Source organism: Chlamydotis macqueenii, chromosome 3, assembly GCF_036417535.1.
Source record: "Chlamydotis macqueenii isolate bChlMac1 chromosome 3, bChlMac1.mat, whole genome shotgun sequence".
NCBI classification, from domain to species: domain Eukaryota; kingdom Metazoa; phylum Chordata; class Aves; order Otidiformes; family Otididae; genus Chlamydotis; species Chlamydotis macqueenii.
This window is the reverse complement of record NC_141558.1, coordinates 50,688,615-50,700,657: the sequence shown is the minus strand read 5'-3', so window position 1 is coordinate 50,700,657 and position 12,043 is coordinate 50,688,615. Positions and strand designations below refer to the sequence as shown.

At 37.2% G+C, this 12,043-nt stretch overlaps 1 protein-coding gene across 3 annotated transcripts in view; it reads left to right on the top strand.

The window, feature by feature from the left end:
• REV3L (REV3 like, DNA directed polymerase zeta catalytic subunit) overlaps positions 1-12,043 on the top strand; it is a 133,250-nt gene that overhangs the window by 111,107 nt on the left and 10,100 nt on the right. For all 3 annotated transcript variants that reach the window (XM_086745892.1, XM_086745894.1, XM_086745893.1), the window contains 7 exons: positions 629-770; positions 3,876-4,120; positions 5,122-5,230; positions 6,115-6,321; positions 6,980-7,089; positions 8,154-8,268; positions 10,519-10,656. In XM_086745892.1, coding sequence (XP_086602018.1) covers positions 629-770; positions 3,876-4,120; positions 5,122-5,230; positions 6,115-6,321; positions 6,980-7,089; positions 8,154-8,268; positions 10,519-10,656 — 1,066 coding nt within the window. The remainder of the gene's footprint in view (positions 1-628; positions 771-3,875; positions 4,121-5,121; positions 5,231-6,114; positions 6,322-6,979; positions 7,090-8,153; positions 8,269-10,518; positions 10,657-12,043) is intronic.

Below are 12,043 nucleotides of genomic sequence, written 5' to 3'. Positions count from 1 at the left end.
AACAATGCGTAAAACTAAGTACTGATCTGAACATCATTCGTGACAAAAATGTAATTTCTGTAAAAGTTGAATACTTTTCAACTAGATGGAGTTGAATTAGTACTGGAATTATAAATTTTTGTTCGACTGAGGGAGATATTTTTAATACAGAAGGATGTTTCCACAAAAGTCCGCTCGGTTGAAAAAGAAACGTGTAAACAGATGAAGAGAAACTCAAGTTTTTGTTTCAGTAATCCTTTAAGGCAGTAAGGAAAACAGTATGTAGTATGTCATTGAGAAACGTTCAAGGCCAGGCTGGATGGGGCTCTGAGCAACCTGATCTAGTCAGGGATGTCCGTGCTCCTTGCAGGGGGGTTGGACTAGATGACCTTTGAAGGTCCCTTCCAACCCAAACCATTCTATGATTCTATGTGCCTTAACAGTAGTTTGCTGTAACACGTTTTATGTATATCTTTAGAATATATAAATATATGTTTATGTGTGCCACATTTTTGAAATAGCTTTATGAAAGTGTCGTAGGGGAAATTCTATTTGCTGGTTTGGAACAAGCTATCATAAAAATACATTTTTCTTAGTAGAAAGAGCAGCACTGTCCTGATTGTTTATAATGAGACATTCACTTTCACAGGTGGAAAATGGTTGATCATTATGTTAGCCGGGTCCGTGGGAATCTCCAGTTGTTAGACAAACTGGATTTGATTGACAGAACAAGTGAAATGGCAAGACTTTTTGGCATTCAGTTCTTACATGTATTAACAAGAGGCTCCCAGGTAAGATTTAGTTTTCTGTACACTTTATAAAAGCAAAATAGTCTTTATGAAGTGTTTTAGTTCTTCAGTATCTTTTCAGTCAGTATATGTATTTTCCATAAGGTCACAGAAGACTGTTTTGCGTAACATTAAATTGAAGTGTAAAGAAAGGCAATTCAAAAGTAGTAATGATGGATTGAATGCTTAGTCTCAGAGATTAAAAATAGCTGTTAAAAATAAGAGTTCCCAAAATGTAATCACACCAGTTGAGTCTATTCTACTGACTTTGGGAGCACTAAGTTCCCTTTGAGTTGGTATTTTTCACAAGATGAGTCTGAAAATGAATGCTTTTAAAATGCTTTCTAAAACATTAAGAAATATAATTGAGCATTTTTACTGTAAGAGTAGTGAGGCACTGGAACAGGTTGCCCAGAGAAGCTGTGGATGCCCCATCCTGGGAAGTGTTCAGGGCCAGGTTGGATGGGGCTTTGAGCAACCAGTGGAAGGTGTCCCTGCCCAGGGCAGGGGGGTTGGAACTATCTTTAAGGTTCCTTCCAACCCAAACCATTCTGTGTTTCTATGATTCTGTGATGTAGAAAGATGAGATTATTTTCTTCCAGGGCAGACAAAGCTGCATTAAATATGTTCTAAGTGACATTTCCTGTGAAGCAGACCTCTGGGTGAGATTTGATTATAAGACAAGAAGGGCTCTGGCTTTATTAAGTACATGTGTTATGCAAGATGTGTGTGGTTCTGTTATTTTGATACTAGCATCAGAGGGAAGGGCAGCAGGACGGAGTGAGATGTACACTACTTTTAATTTGAGACCACAGCAGTCTCCAGTAATACCAAAGGCTTTCCTTGCCCAGGTTCTGAGTGGCTAGACTAACCTAGACTATTTTAATGGCTTCACATCAGCCATGAACAGCACCTGAAACAAGAGACAACTACTCTCACTCAAATGTGTCTGCTCTTCTGTTGTCTTCTTTCCTACTGTCTTTCTGCTTTCTGTTTTAATAGACAGTTAGCTGAGCTGATTAGGATTGATTACTTTCCCAACTTCTGTGGACAGAAAGACAACTTAAAAATTAATGTCCTGAGCAGACCAGCATTGTTTTAAGCCAGCCACAAATAGGAGTGTCTGAAGCTGCAGTTCCTTAACAATTCAACCCAATTTAAAAATGTTGCCACCTTTTTTCTTTTGACTGCAGTTGCCTGTGTCATCTCTTGACCCAGTCAGTGCATGTTCTTGTTGGTCTTGCTGGTACTGGCCCTCTGGTGGGGTTGGGTTTTTTTGCAGGGAGGTGCGGGAGGACACCAGCAACAGAACCATGGCTGGAGTAAGGGAAGAGAAGTGCACAGTTAAGGACAGGGAGGGTGGGACTGGCATACTGCCAATGTAGATATGCTTAAACTGTCGTGATTGCAGCCCACAAAGACTATTCTGCCTGTCATTTTCTCAAATGACAGTGAGTGGGAGTGAGCAACAGAAACATGCTGCATTTTCTGTCCTGACTGTTCTTTTCTCTTTGCTTCTGTACACATATGTTTTGCTTCCATTGAAACTTTGGATCACAAAAATGGCAGTTGCAGCAATTCCCACCTCAAGTAGTTTGGGTTTTTTTCACCCAGAAGAATCATTGCTACCTTTTATGAAGATATTCCTTTTCTCCTTAGGTGAAAATTATATTAAAATGAAGTAGTACTAAGAGCAGATTTCAGATTTTTTTTTCCATGTTTTTGTATCTCTTAAGTTTTACAAGACCTTTTTCAAAGGTGATTTTTATCTTTTCTTTTATTAATCTATCATAAATATTCCATAGAAGACTAAACAAATCTAACAGGAGATGGTCACAGGCATATGGATTTTTAGTCAGATGATTAAAGAACTTGCTGAAAGCTAGAAAAAAAACCAACTAGCTTTTGCCAGATTGAGTCCTGACCATCTCATCACATGTCTGATCTCATCACTGGACACAAATTAGTGCAAGGCAACTACACTTTCAAGCCCCCAACCTATTTGTCAGGTGACAGAGTGTTGTTAAAGCTGTTGGTTCTGTAGGTTCTTTGTAACATCCAAGTTAAATAAGTTATACCTAACCAGTACAATGTATACCTAATCAGTACAATGACTGAATATGTAGTGTGTCAGGCAGAGGGCTTTTGAATAGTGATTTGGTTGTTTACAAAGCACATAATCTTAGGATTATATAGACTTGTTCTTTGATATTTTGTTATTTTCAGTCTTTTGCCACCCATGTATGTAATTCTCAGCTATTTTGGTTTTTATTGTGAGTGGACACAGTGAATATGTGGCTAGTAGTGCTTTTAAAGTCTTACTAAAGCATAGAATAATAAATAAATAACTAGGGCTGTTTTTTTCTCATGTTACTACCTCCACATATGACATTTTGTGATGTCTTGAACAAGGTGAAAGTACTTAAACATTTTCTTATTTTATGCTTCCTGTACTACTCATGACATCGTCGGGGAGAAAGCATGATACCCAGTGCAAAGCAGCAGACTTTTGAAATGGACTGACTTAGATTCTTCCCTTGGTTCTCTTGCTGCCAAGTACATTCTAGTTACTTCTCATGGTCAAAAGCTTGGAGGCACAATTATCACCTTTGCGAGTTGTATATCACTTCTCAGTTTTCCCAAATGTTGAAATAAAATTGCTGTGCGAATTCCTATGGAAAATGGTCATCAACTGCGTATTATACTTTTCCTTCAGTGTTCTGCTAGTCTAAGAAAAACAAAGTTTAGTAAATGCTCATTCACTGACTGTAGCATGGCCATCCATGAGACATCTGTATATATTATTACAGCCTGTTGGATGTTTATTTTTTTTAACCTGAGCCGGATGTTTATTTTTTCCATAGTTAAATATTAGAAGTACTTGATTTTCAGTGATTAGGGCTAAATGATGAGGAAACACATGGAAAAGTTCCACTATATGTGATAAAAATAGACATTAAAAATAAGACTATGGCTATTTATTTTGGAAAATTAATTGTCCGTACATTAAATTCAGGATATGTAAGTGCATATTTGCATAGTTTTAATACACCCATATTTATTCTGCATTCTTTAAATTATAATTATTATATCCAAACTGTTTTGCAGTATCGTGTGGAGTCTATGATGTTGCGTGTTGCAAAGCCAATGAATTATATTCCTGTGACACCCAGTGTCCAGCAGCGAGCTCAAATGAAAGCCTTACAATGTGTTCCCTTAATAATGGAGCCAGAATCCCGCTTCTACAGCAATGCTGTTCTTGTATTAGATTTCCAGTCGTTATATCCTTCCATTGTGATAGCATACAACTACTGTTTTTCAACCTGCCTGGGACATGTTGAAAACTTAGGAAAGTAAGTTGTTACTCTTTTCTCACAAACTTTGATTCCGTAGGGACTTCAGCATCTTTTCTGAGGTACTGAGAACTGCTGGTTGTCATTGGAAACAACGGGCATTTATGAATAGCAGCATTTTCTGCTGCATAATAGAGATTATAAAGATCTACCATGTGGGTGTGTGCATGTGTGTATACACATACACACACATATCAATATGTATTTTTCATTAAATACAGAATTAGACTCCTTTCTGTTAAAAAAAAATAAAATAAACTCTGTATTTGCATGTGTGTACATCTATTCCATTATTGTGGTGAAGCTAGTTTTTAATATTGATTCAAAATAAGTTAAAATGTTATATAAAGCCACTACCTATTTTCAAAACTGGACTAGTATTATTCCTCTGTATGTTAATAAATTGTTGTTCTTTTTTAACAGTTGTAGTTCACTCTAGTCTTTACTGTTCAAAATGAAAAGATACAATGAGTTATTCTGTGTAGCATCTCTTATTGAGCTTAACAGTAATTCTGTTAACTGGAAGAAAAATCTCATTGCTCATTATCATTACCTCTTATAAAACAATATTTGGAAGAATGGGAAGATGCATGCAATGCTTGTTAGGTGTCACCATCAGCTTTTCAAGTGTCTGATTTGAAATTCTGAATTTGTAGGAAGAAAAGATATGCAATGTGTTACTTGGTAAACATGCATGGTTTCCATATGGGATTACAGTATGAGTACGTGCCTCCACTAACATTTGGAAAGAATGCATTAATGTAGAACAGACTTGATAAATTACGGATGTGTTGGAATTTAGCCATTTATTACTACTTTATTCCTAGAGTCTTTTGCGTGTAGCTGAGAAATTTTAAATGATGGTATATTTGTTTATACCTGAGATTATAATTGTGATTTCATCCTTGCTGACGTTATCAGTATTCTGATGTGAGTTGATGCTTTTGCTTGATCAGGCTATAAATCATTTATAAATCGTATTTAATTTTTCTCTTCATTAGATGTGATTCATTCAAATTTGGCTGTACATCTCTCAGAGTACCTCCTGACTTACTTTACCAGATCAGGCATGATATCACAGTGTCACCCAGTGGAGTTGCTTTTGTCAAGGTAATGATATTAGTGCTCTGTGACAGGCATTTTCCCTTCCTGTTGGCTGACTAGCTTAAGATCAAATTGATACAGTAGTTTATATTTTGCTGCATTAAGATCAGAGAGAAGAGAGGGGAGGTTCAGTCTCTCGTTTGCCAGTGGTTTATTATATTTGTCAGAGTGCTGAACTTCTGGCAGTTCAGGAAATAAAATGTCATCTTTATGCTTTCATTTATACTGACGGCTTATTTTGTCTACAATTAAACTGAATTTTACTTGTGGAGTTCGGGGATCAAACAGTAACTATTGTGTGGAACACTTCATTCTTCTTCTGCCTGTATAGCAGAATGCTTTCCTAGAAAAAGAGTCATGGTTTGGGGGATGAAACTCACTGACTTGCTTTCTGTTGTTCTCATTTTATGTTATGTGTACTGCTGGCTGGTTTGTACTGAATTAATAAATATGGCCTGGAGCTCTTACAAATAATGAGCTAATCAGCAGCATACATACATTTAATGTAAAACAAAAACTTTAAGTAAAGAATATTTGCAGAATTTTTAAAATATAATATTCCTTTAGCATGTAACACTTTGAGAATTAACAGTTAAATATTGAAGTCCTATTTTAGTTAATAAGGTTATCTAAACATTGCATTAGCAAGGCTGATGAGAACAAAGAACAAAAAGCTATTTACCCTGCCCTTAAGAGCTTTGCCTGTATTCTCTGTATATCTATGCTTGTAATATTTGTGGGATGAGCCAAACCGTTGGTGCCTAGGGCATCTTGCTAATTAATTTGTCATCTTTACAGTCATTATGTAACAGTTACGGGTTTTGCTTTTACTCGTAACTGTTTAGGTTGGACTTCTTAACATAATTTTTTCTTTGTTCCCTTTATGGCAGCCTTCAGTAAGAAAGGGTGTGCTGCCAAGAATGCTAGAAGAAATCTTGAAGACTAGAATAATGGTGAAACAGTCAATGAAGGCTTATAAGCATGACAAGGCTATAACTCGAATGCTTGAAGCTCGTCAGTTGGGTCTTAAATATATAGCTAATTTTACGTTTGGTTATACTGCTGCTAATTTTTCTGGAAGAATGCCATGTGTTGAGGTAAGGGTTGCAGATAAAAATGCAGAAAAACTGTGAAAAATATACTATTAATATAGTTAGATAACAAGTATTATTATTTGAAACATATTTAATCTAAATACTTTCATAAAAGATGTTTTTATTTGTAGTACTGAAAATAAAAAACCTGGGATTTATTTATCATCGCTTTAAAAAAAAAAAGTAAACCTTATTTTTCTTCTTCCCATAAAACAGCATTTGGAGTTGGCACTTCTGTAGAACTGTCTCCAAAGGCAGATTAGATTACAATTCTAATAGTGGAAGTATAATAAAACATTGTAGCTATTTCATAGTTTTCATAAAAGGAGGAATCAGCAGAATCCAAAAACTAGAGAAAATGATCCTAAGCAATCTTGTCTTGTTCCATACACTTTTAATATACCTAAAGAAGTTTAAAATAATTTTCCTTTGTTTTAATTCTTCATAATTTTTGATCACTCTTCCTCTAATTCTTGCTATTTTGGAGAGTAACGTAAGCAACCCTTTTATCTATTATATGCATTTAAATAATGAAATAAAATATATTCTCAGAATATATAAGTTTTCATAAACAGATCAAGCAAGGTTAGACATTGTTTACCAAGAGAGTATTGGGTTTAGCAGTAGAATAAAGATTTTCTGTTTATACTTAACTTTGCAGGTTGGGGATAGCATTGTCCACAAAGCCAGAGAAACATTGGAGCGTGCTATAAAACTAGTGAATGATACAAAAAAATGGGGTGCTCATGTTGTGTATGGTGACACTGACAGGTAATTAATGGTCTGCTTCTTACAATATTTTAAAATCCTAGTAGTTCTTCATAGATACATTTTTCTTTTGTCTCAACATGGGGAATTTATGATACTGAAAAGAGTATGTGGACCCTCTTTGGGATGTTGCTTACTGTCTTGCAGAATATGCAAAGTAAATAATACTTATTTTCCTGGAGTTTCTTTTAGGACTATTAGAAAGCACTTTGAAGGTTTCCTTTCTTTGGAAAATTATGTGGAACAGAAAGGGCGGAAAAAATATTTTTTTTCAAGTGTGAATTAATATGTCTTGTTTATCGAATGAGTATTATTGTGCCTGTTTCTGATGCCATTTTTATTTTGGAAAAGAGAGTATTTATAACATAGTAGACATTGCATGTTGATACTTAAGAGGAAGGCACTATTTTAAGCTTCAAAAGTTGGTACAATTCAGATGCAGCTACCAGAGCATATGAAGATAAGATTAGGCTCCCTGAAATACGTCATATAAATATCTCCCCTTTCTTAGACAATCTTTCAGCTAAATAATAGCCATGCTCCAGGTGTATCCATCTCTGGTGCTAGACTTGGATAATTTTTCAGCCGTGGGAAACAGAGCTTGTCTGGCTGTCCTTCCTTAATGACTTGTGAATCCAATGACTGATTTCAGCCAGATTTGACGAAAGACTTGAAATTTCATAGATACTAAATTCATAGTATCTTCACAAAAAAATATATAATAATTGTTCAAGAAAGGAAGTAAAATGCTGTTGCTGCCCATAGTGGAAGTAAAAGGGCATGCCCAGAGCCCCAGAGATCTTCACAGTTCTCTCCTGGGAACTCAAGTTTTACAGTGCCTGGAAGCAGTCACGTTCCCAGCTTCACCAGAGTCACAGCATTTGTCCTGCTTTTGGCACTTCTGATCTCATACGGAACAGTGAAATTTCTCAGGTTTTGCCTTTTGTAAATGAAGGAAGGGAACAGAATGCATAACAGCATCTGTGTCTTGACACCAGGAAACTATAGCTTATAAGTTTCAGGGACTATGTTGAACTAGGTTATTTACTATGTTTGATTTCTCGTAGCATGTTTGTACTCTTGAAAGGAGCCACCAAGGAGCAGTCTTTTAAGATTGGTCAAGAAATTGCTGAAGCTGTAACAGCAACAAACCCCAAACCTGTTAAACTGAAGTTTGAAAAGGTAAAAGGAAAATATTTTACTTCCAATGTGTTGGGTGAAAACATTGTTATGCTAAAAAATAAAAAGTGAAGATAAAATATTTTTGTGGACCCTAACGTAGCGTAAGGATATTACAACAGTTGTGTGCTCTACTGTTTCTGCGGGTATATTGCAAGCCCCTTAATGCTTCAGTGACCTTGTCAGAGGAGCACTGCAAGATGAACAACAAAAAGAATATTCCTAGAGTACTGCGTTCGGCTCTGGGGCCCCCAACATAAGAAGGACATGGAGGAGGACCATGAAGGTGATCAGAGGACTGGAGCACCTCTCCTATGAGGACAGGCTGAGAGAGTTGGAGCTGTTCAGCCTGGAGAAGAGAGGGCTTCAGGGAGACCTTATGGTGGTCTTCCAGTACCTTAAGGGGACCTACAAGAAAGCTAGAGAGGGACTTCTGACAGGAGCATGTAGTGATAGGACAAGGAGTAATGACTTTAAACTGGAAGAGGATAGGTTAGCTATAAGGAAGAAATTATTCACTATGAGGGTGGTGAAGCACTGGAACAGGTTGCCCAGGAAGTTGTGGATGCCCCATCCGTGGAAGTGTTCATGAACAGGTTGGACAGGGCTTTGAGTGACCTGGTCTAGTGGAAGGTGTCCCTGCCAATGGCAGGGGAGCTGGAACTAGGTGATCTTCAAGATCCCGTCCAACCCAAACCATTATATTATATTCTACTTTCACATCAGGATGCCTGATGGCCTATTGAACTGGCAGCATCAAGCAATTTGAAATTCCTGTCTCATCGGTTTTTGTAAATGTCTCCCTCGGTTTTGTATTAGATACATACAACCAAACCAATGTGTGCAACTTGGTAGAGAAAATGTACACCATCCCTTGAAATTATTCCAGTGCATATCCATACAAGCCTGATATTTATTCTTCAGCCAGCTTTAGCACGCTTCAGGGTATGTCCATGTGATACATACACCTATAAAATGAAAAATAATAAAATCCATTCAGTAGGCTTTTGAAAGAAGTATTAATGACAATAAGGTTTTTATAGAAAAGCAAGGCAATGTGATACTAATTTTGGTGGAGGTTTATCATGGGAAAGTCATTAGCAATCAGTTCAGGTGCTCTAATTTCAAAGTACATATGTGACTCAACAGATTCAATCAGAATTTGTAAGCAAATGGACATTTGTCACGGAAAATACAGTAGAAAAATACTAACAAGAAAAGTAAGGATACTTGTGGAAGGCACAGAAACTTTTCCTCAGTAATGTACAGGGACCTTTCCCACTTTGAGACAATTCTGTTTCATTAAGCTGAAGGAGTAATTTGCTAGAAAAAGTAGACTAAGTGCAAGGATATACTTGAGAAGATGCCCAAGTGCTTCACTTCGAGTGCCCTTATTCACCCATGAGTCAAAATACTGAGTAGGGTAGCTTTCTAGCACAAGAAGAGGAAAATGCCTCAAAGCTGCAGCATCTGTTCAAGAAGTGAGGCACCTATGTGCAGGACCTTTTTCAGCCTGACACAATCTAAATTTGCTGCTCCCTCTTCCATTAGAGCCAGGCAGATGTGGTATTACTGTAGTAATACTGGGAGGAAATTGTTCCCTGTTCTTCCTTTTAAAACTGGTCAAGGAATACTGATGCAGTCAAGAATGAAATAGAGGTTGGAGAAAACAAGCAAAAGAGACCATGACCCCAAAAATCCATTCATGAGGAAAATGTTCTTCAAGCATAGGCATTTAAAAAGCATGTTTTTCACACATCAAGATATTAACTGATTTTAGGTATCTCACAATTAGATGAAGTTTGAAAATAGAAAGTTCGAAGCCACTACTTTTGCTGAGAAAGTTTTCTTTCCTGATGCTTAAAAAGAAGTTGCTGTATTTTTAAGAAAGAGAGATAATATAGTTACATTAAAAATGCTGACATATGCAATCCAGAAAAGTAAAGGTACTCAAAACAAATTGTACTATGTGTCTCTTTTCATCTGAGCTTCAGGTTGCTTAGCTTTTACGGCTGGATGAAATATAAAGTGATTTAAGACTGAAACATCACTGAATCCCAACTTCCTCAGCTGTCATTTCACAGTCCTTTGATCTAGTTTATTGTGTTTAATGATTAAAAAAAAAAACCATAAAAAAACCAACCAAAACACAACAACAAGGCAAAGTATTTCTTAGGAATCCCGCTATGTTCAGAGCCATCTTGTATTCCTAACACATGCCAGATGGGGCTATCCTCTTTCTGAATATTCCAGGTCTACTTGCCATGTGTCCTGCAAACTAAAAAGAGGTACGTGGGTTACATGTATGAAACACTGGACCAGAAGGACCCAGTATTTGATGCAAAAGGCATAGAGACAGTCAGAAGGGACTCCTGCCCTGCTGTTTCCAAGGTAAAATACTTAAGTATTTCTTTCTGAATGAAATGATAGTATCCTCTTATTTCATCGTTTATTGAATATATATTAATATAGTTTATATACAAGGGATCTGGGAGTGCTGATTGACAGCAACCTCACTATGAGTCAGCAGTGTGCCCTGACAGCCAAAGAGGGCAAACTGCAAACTGGAGTGCATCAAACACGCTATAACCAGCTGGTCAAAAGAGGTGATTATCCCGCTGTATTCAGCATTGGTGCAGCCTCACTTTGAGTACTGCGTGCAGTTCTGGGCCCTACAGTTTAAGAAGGATGTGGAGGTCCGTGCAGGTGTCCAGAGAAGGCCAACAATGCTGGTGAAAGGGCTGGAAGGAATGTCCTGTGAGGAGCAGCTGAGGACTTTGGGTTTGGCTAGTTTGGAGAAAAGGAGACTGAGGAATGACCTCATTGCTCTCTACAGCTTCCTTGGGAGGGGAAGTGGAGAGGGAAGTGCTGATCTCTTCTCCCTAATATCCAGTGATAGGATGTGGGAATGGTTCAAAGCTGCACCAGGGGAGGTTTAGACTGGACATTAGGAAGCATTTCTTCACCAAGAGGATGGTCAGACACTGGAACAGGCTTCCTAGAGAGGTGGTTGATGCTTCAAGCCTGTCAGTGTTCAAGAGGCATTTGAACAATGCCCTTAATAACATGCTTTAACTTTTGGTCAGCCCTGAAGTGGTCAGGCAGTTGGACTAGATGATTGTAAGTCCCTTCCGACTGAAATAGTCTATTCTATTCAGAGTCCTTTCTCAGAGTTTCTACTCCTTGTGAGCTGTCTGAGGCTTTGTTTTTCTGGTATGAACCATTTGAAAGAGAAATTTAAGATCTTGCACAGCATTACAGGGACTTGCACTTTCTATCCTAACTACTATCTTTCAGCCCCTAAAAACCCCATAAAAAGCCCTCAGCCCCATGTAAGTTCTCTGGAAGATCATTCTTCATCCACTTCACTTTAACTGGAAGTAAGTATTACTCCAAAATAAGTGAGGCACACTGATGTGTCTGCTAAATAGCTCACTTAATATGAATATAGTTTAGCTAAGAATTCATTTAAAATAAACTTCCTTGCCTGTTTATTTTAAGCTATGTATTGTGGGATTAAAAAGAAAAGACTCTTGTTCTTAATCACATCAAAACAAATTTATCCCAGAAAGAAATGTAACCATTTAGGAGGATTTACTTCCATTTTTCTTTTTAATCCTAATTCTTTTGCTGAGGTCGTCAGAAAGTCATGGCAAAACATTTTAGATGACAGGGAAAAAACGTCTTCTCATACCCTGGAAAACCTCTGTAATTGTTGAAACAGTCGTAGTGCAGGAATATAGATAATGTCTTGAAAGATCTGTCAAGCTGAGAAAAA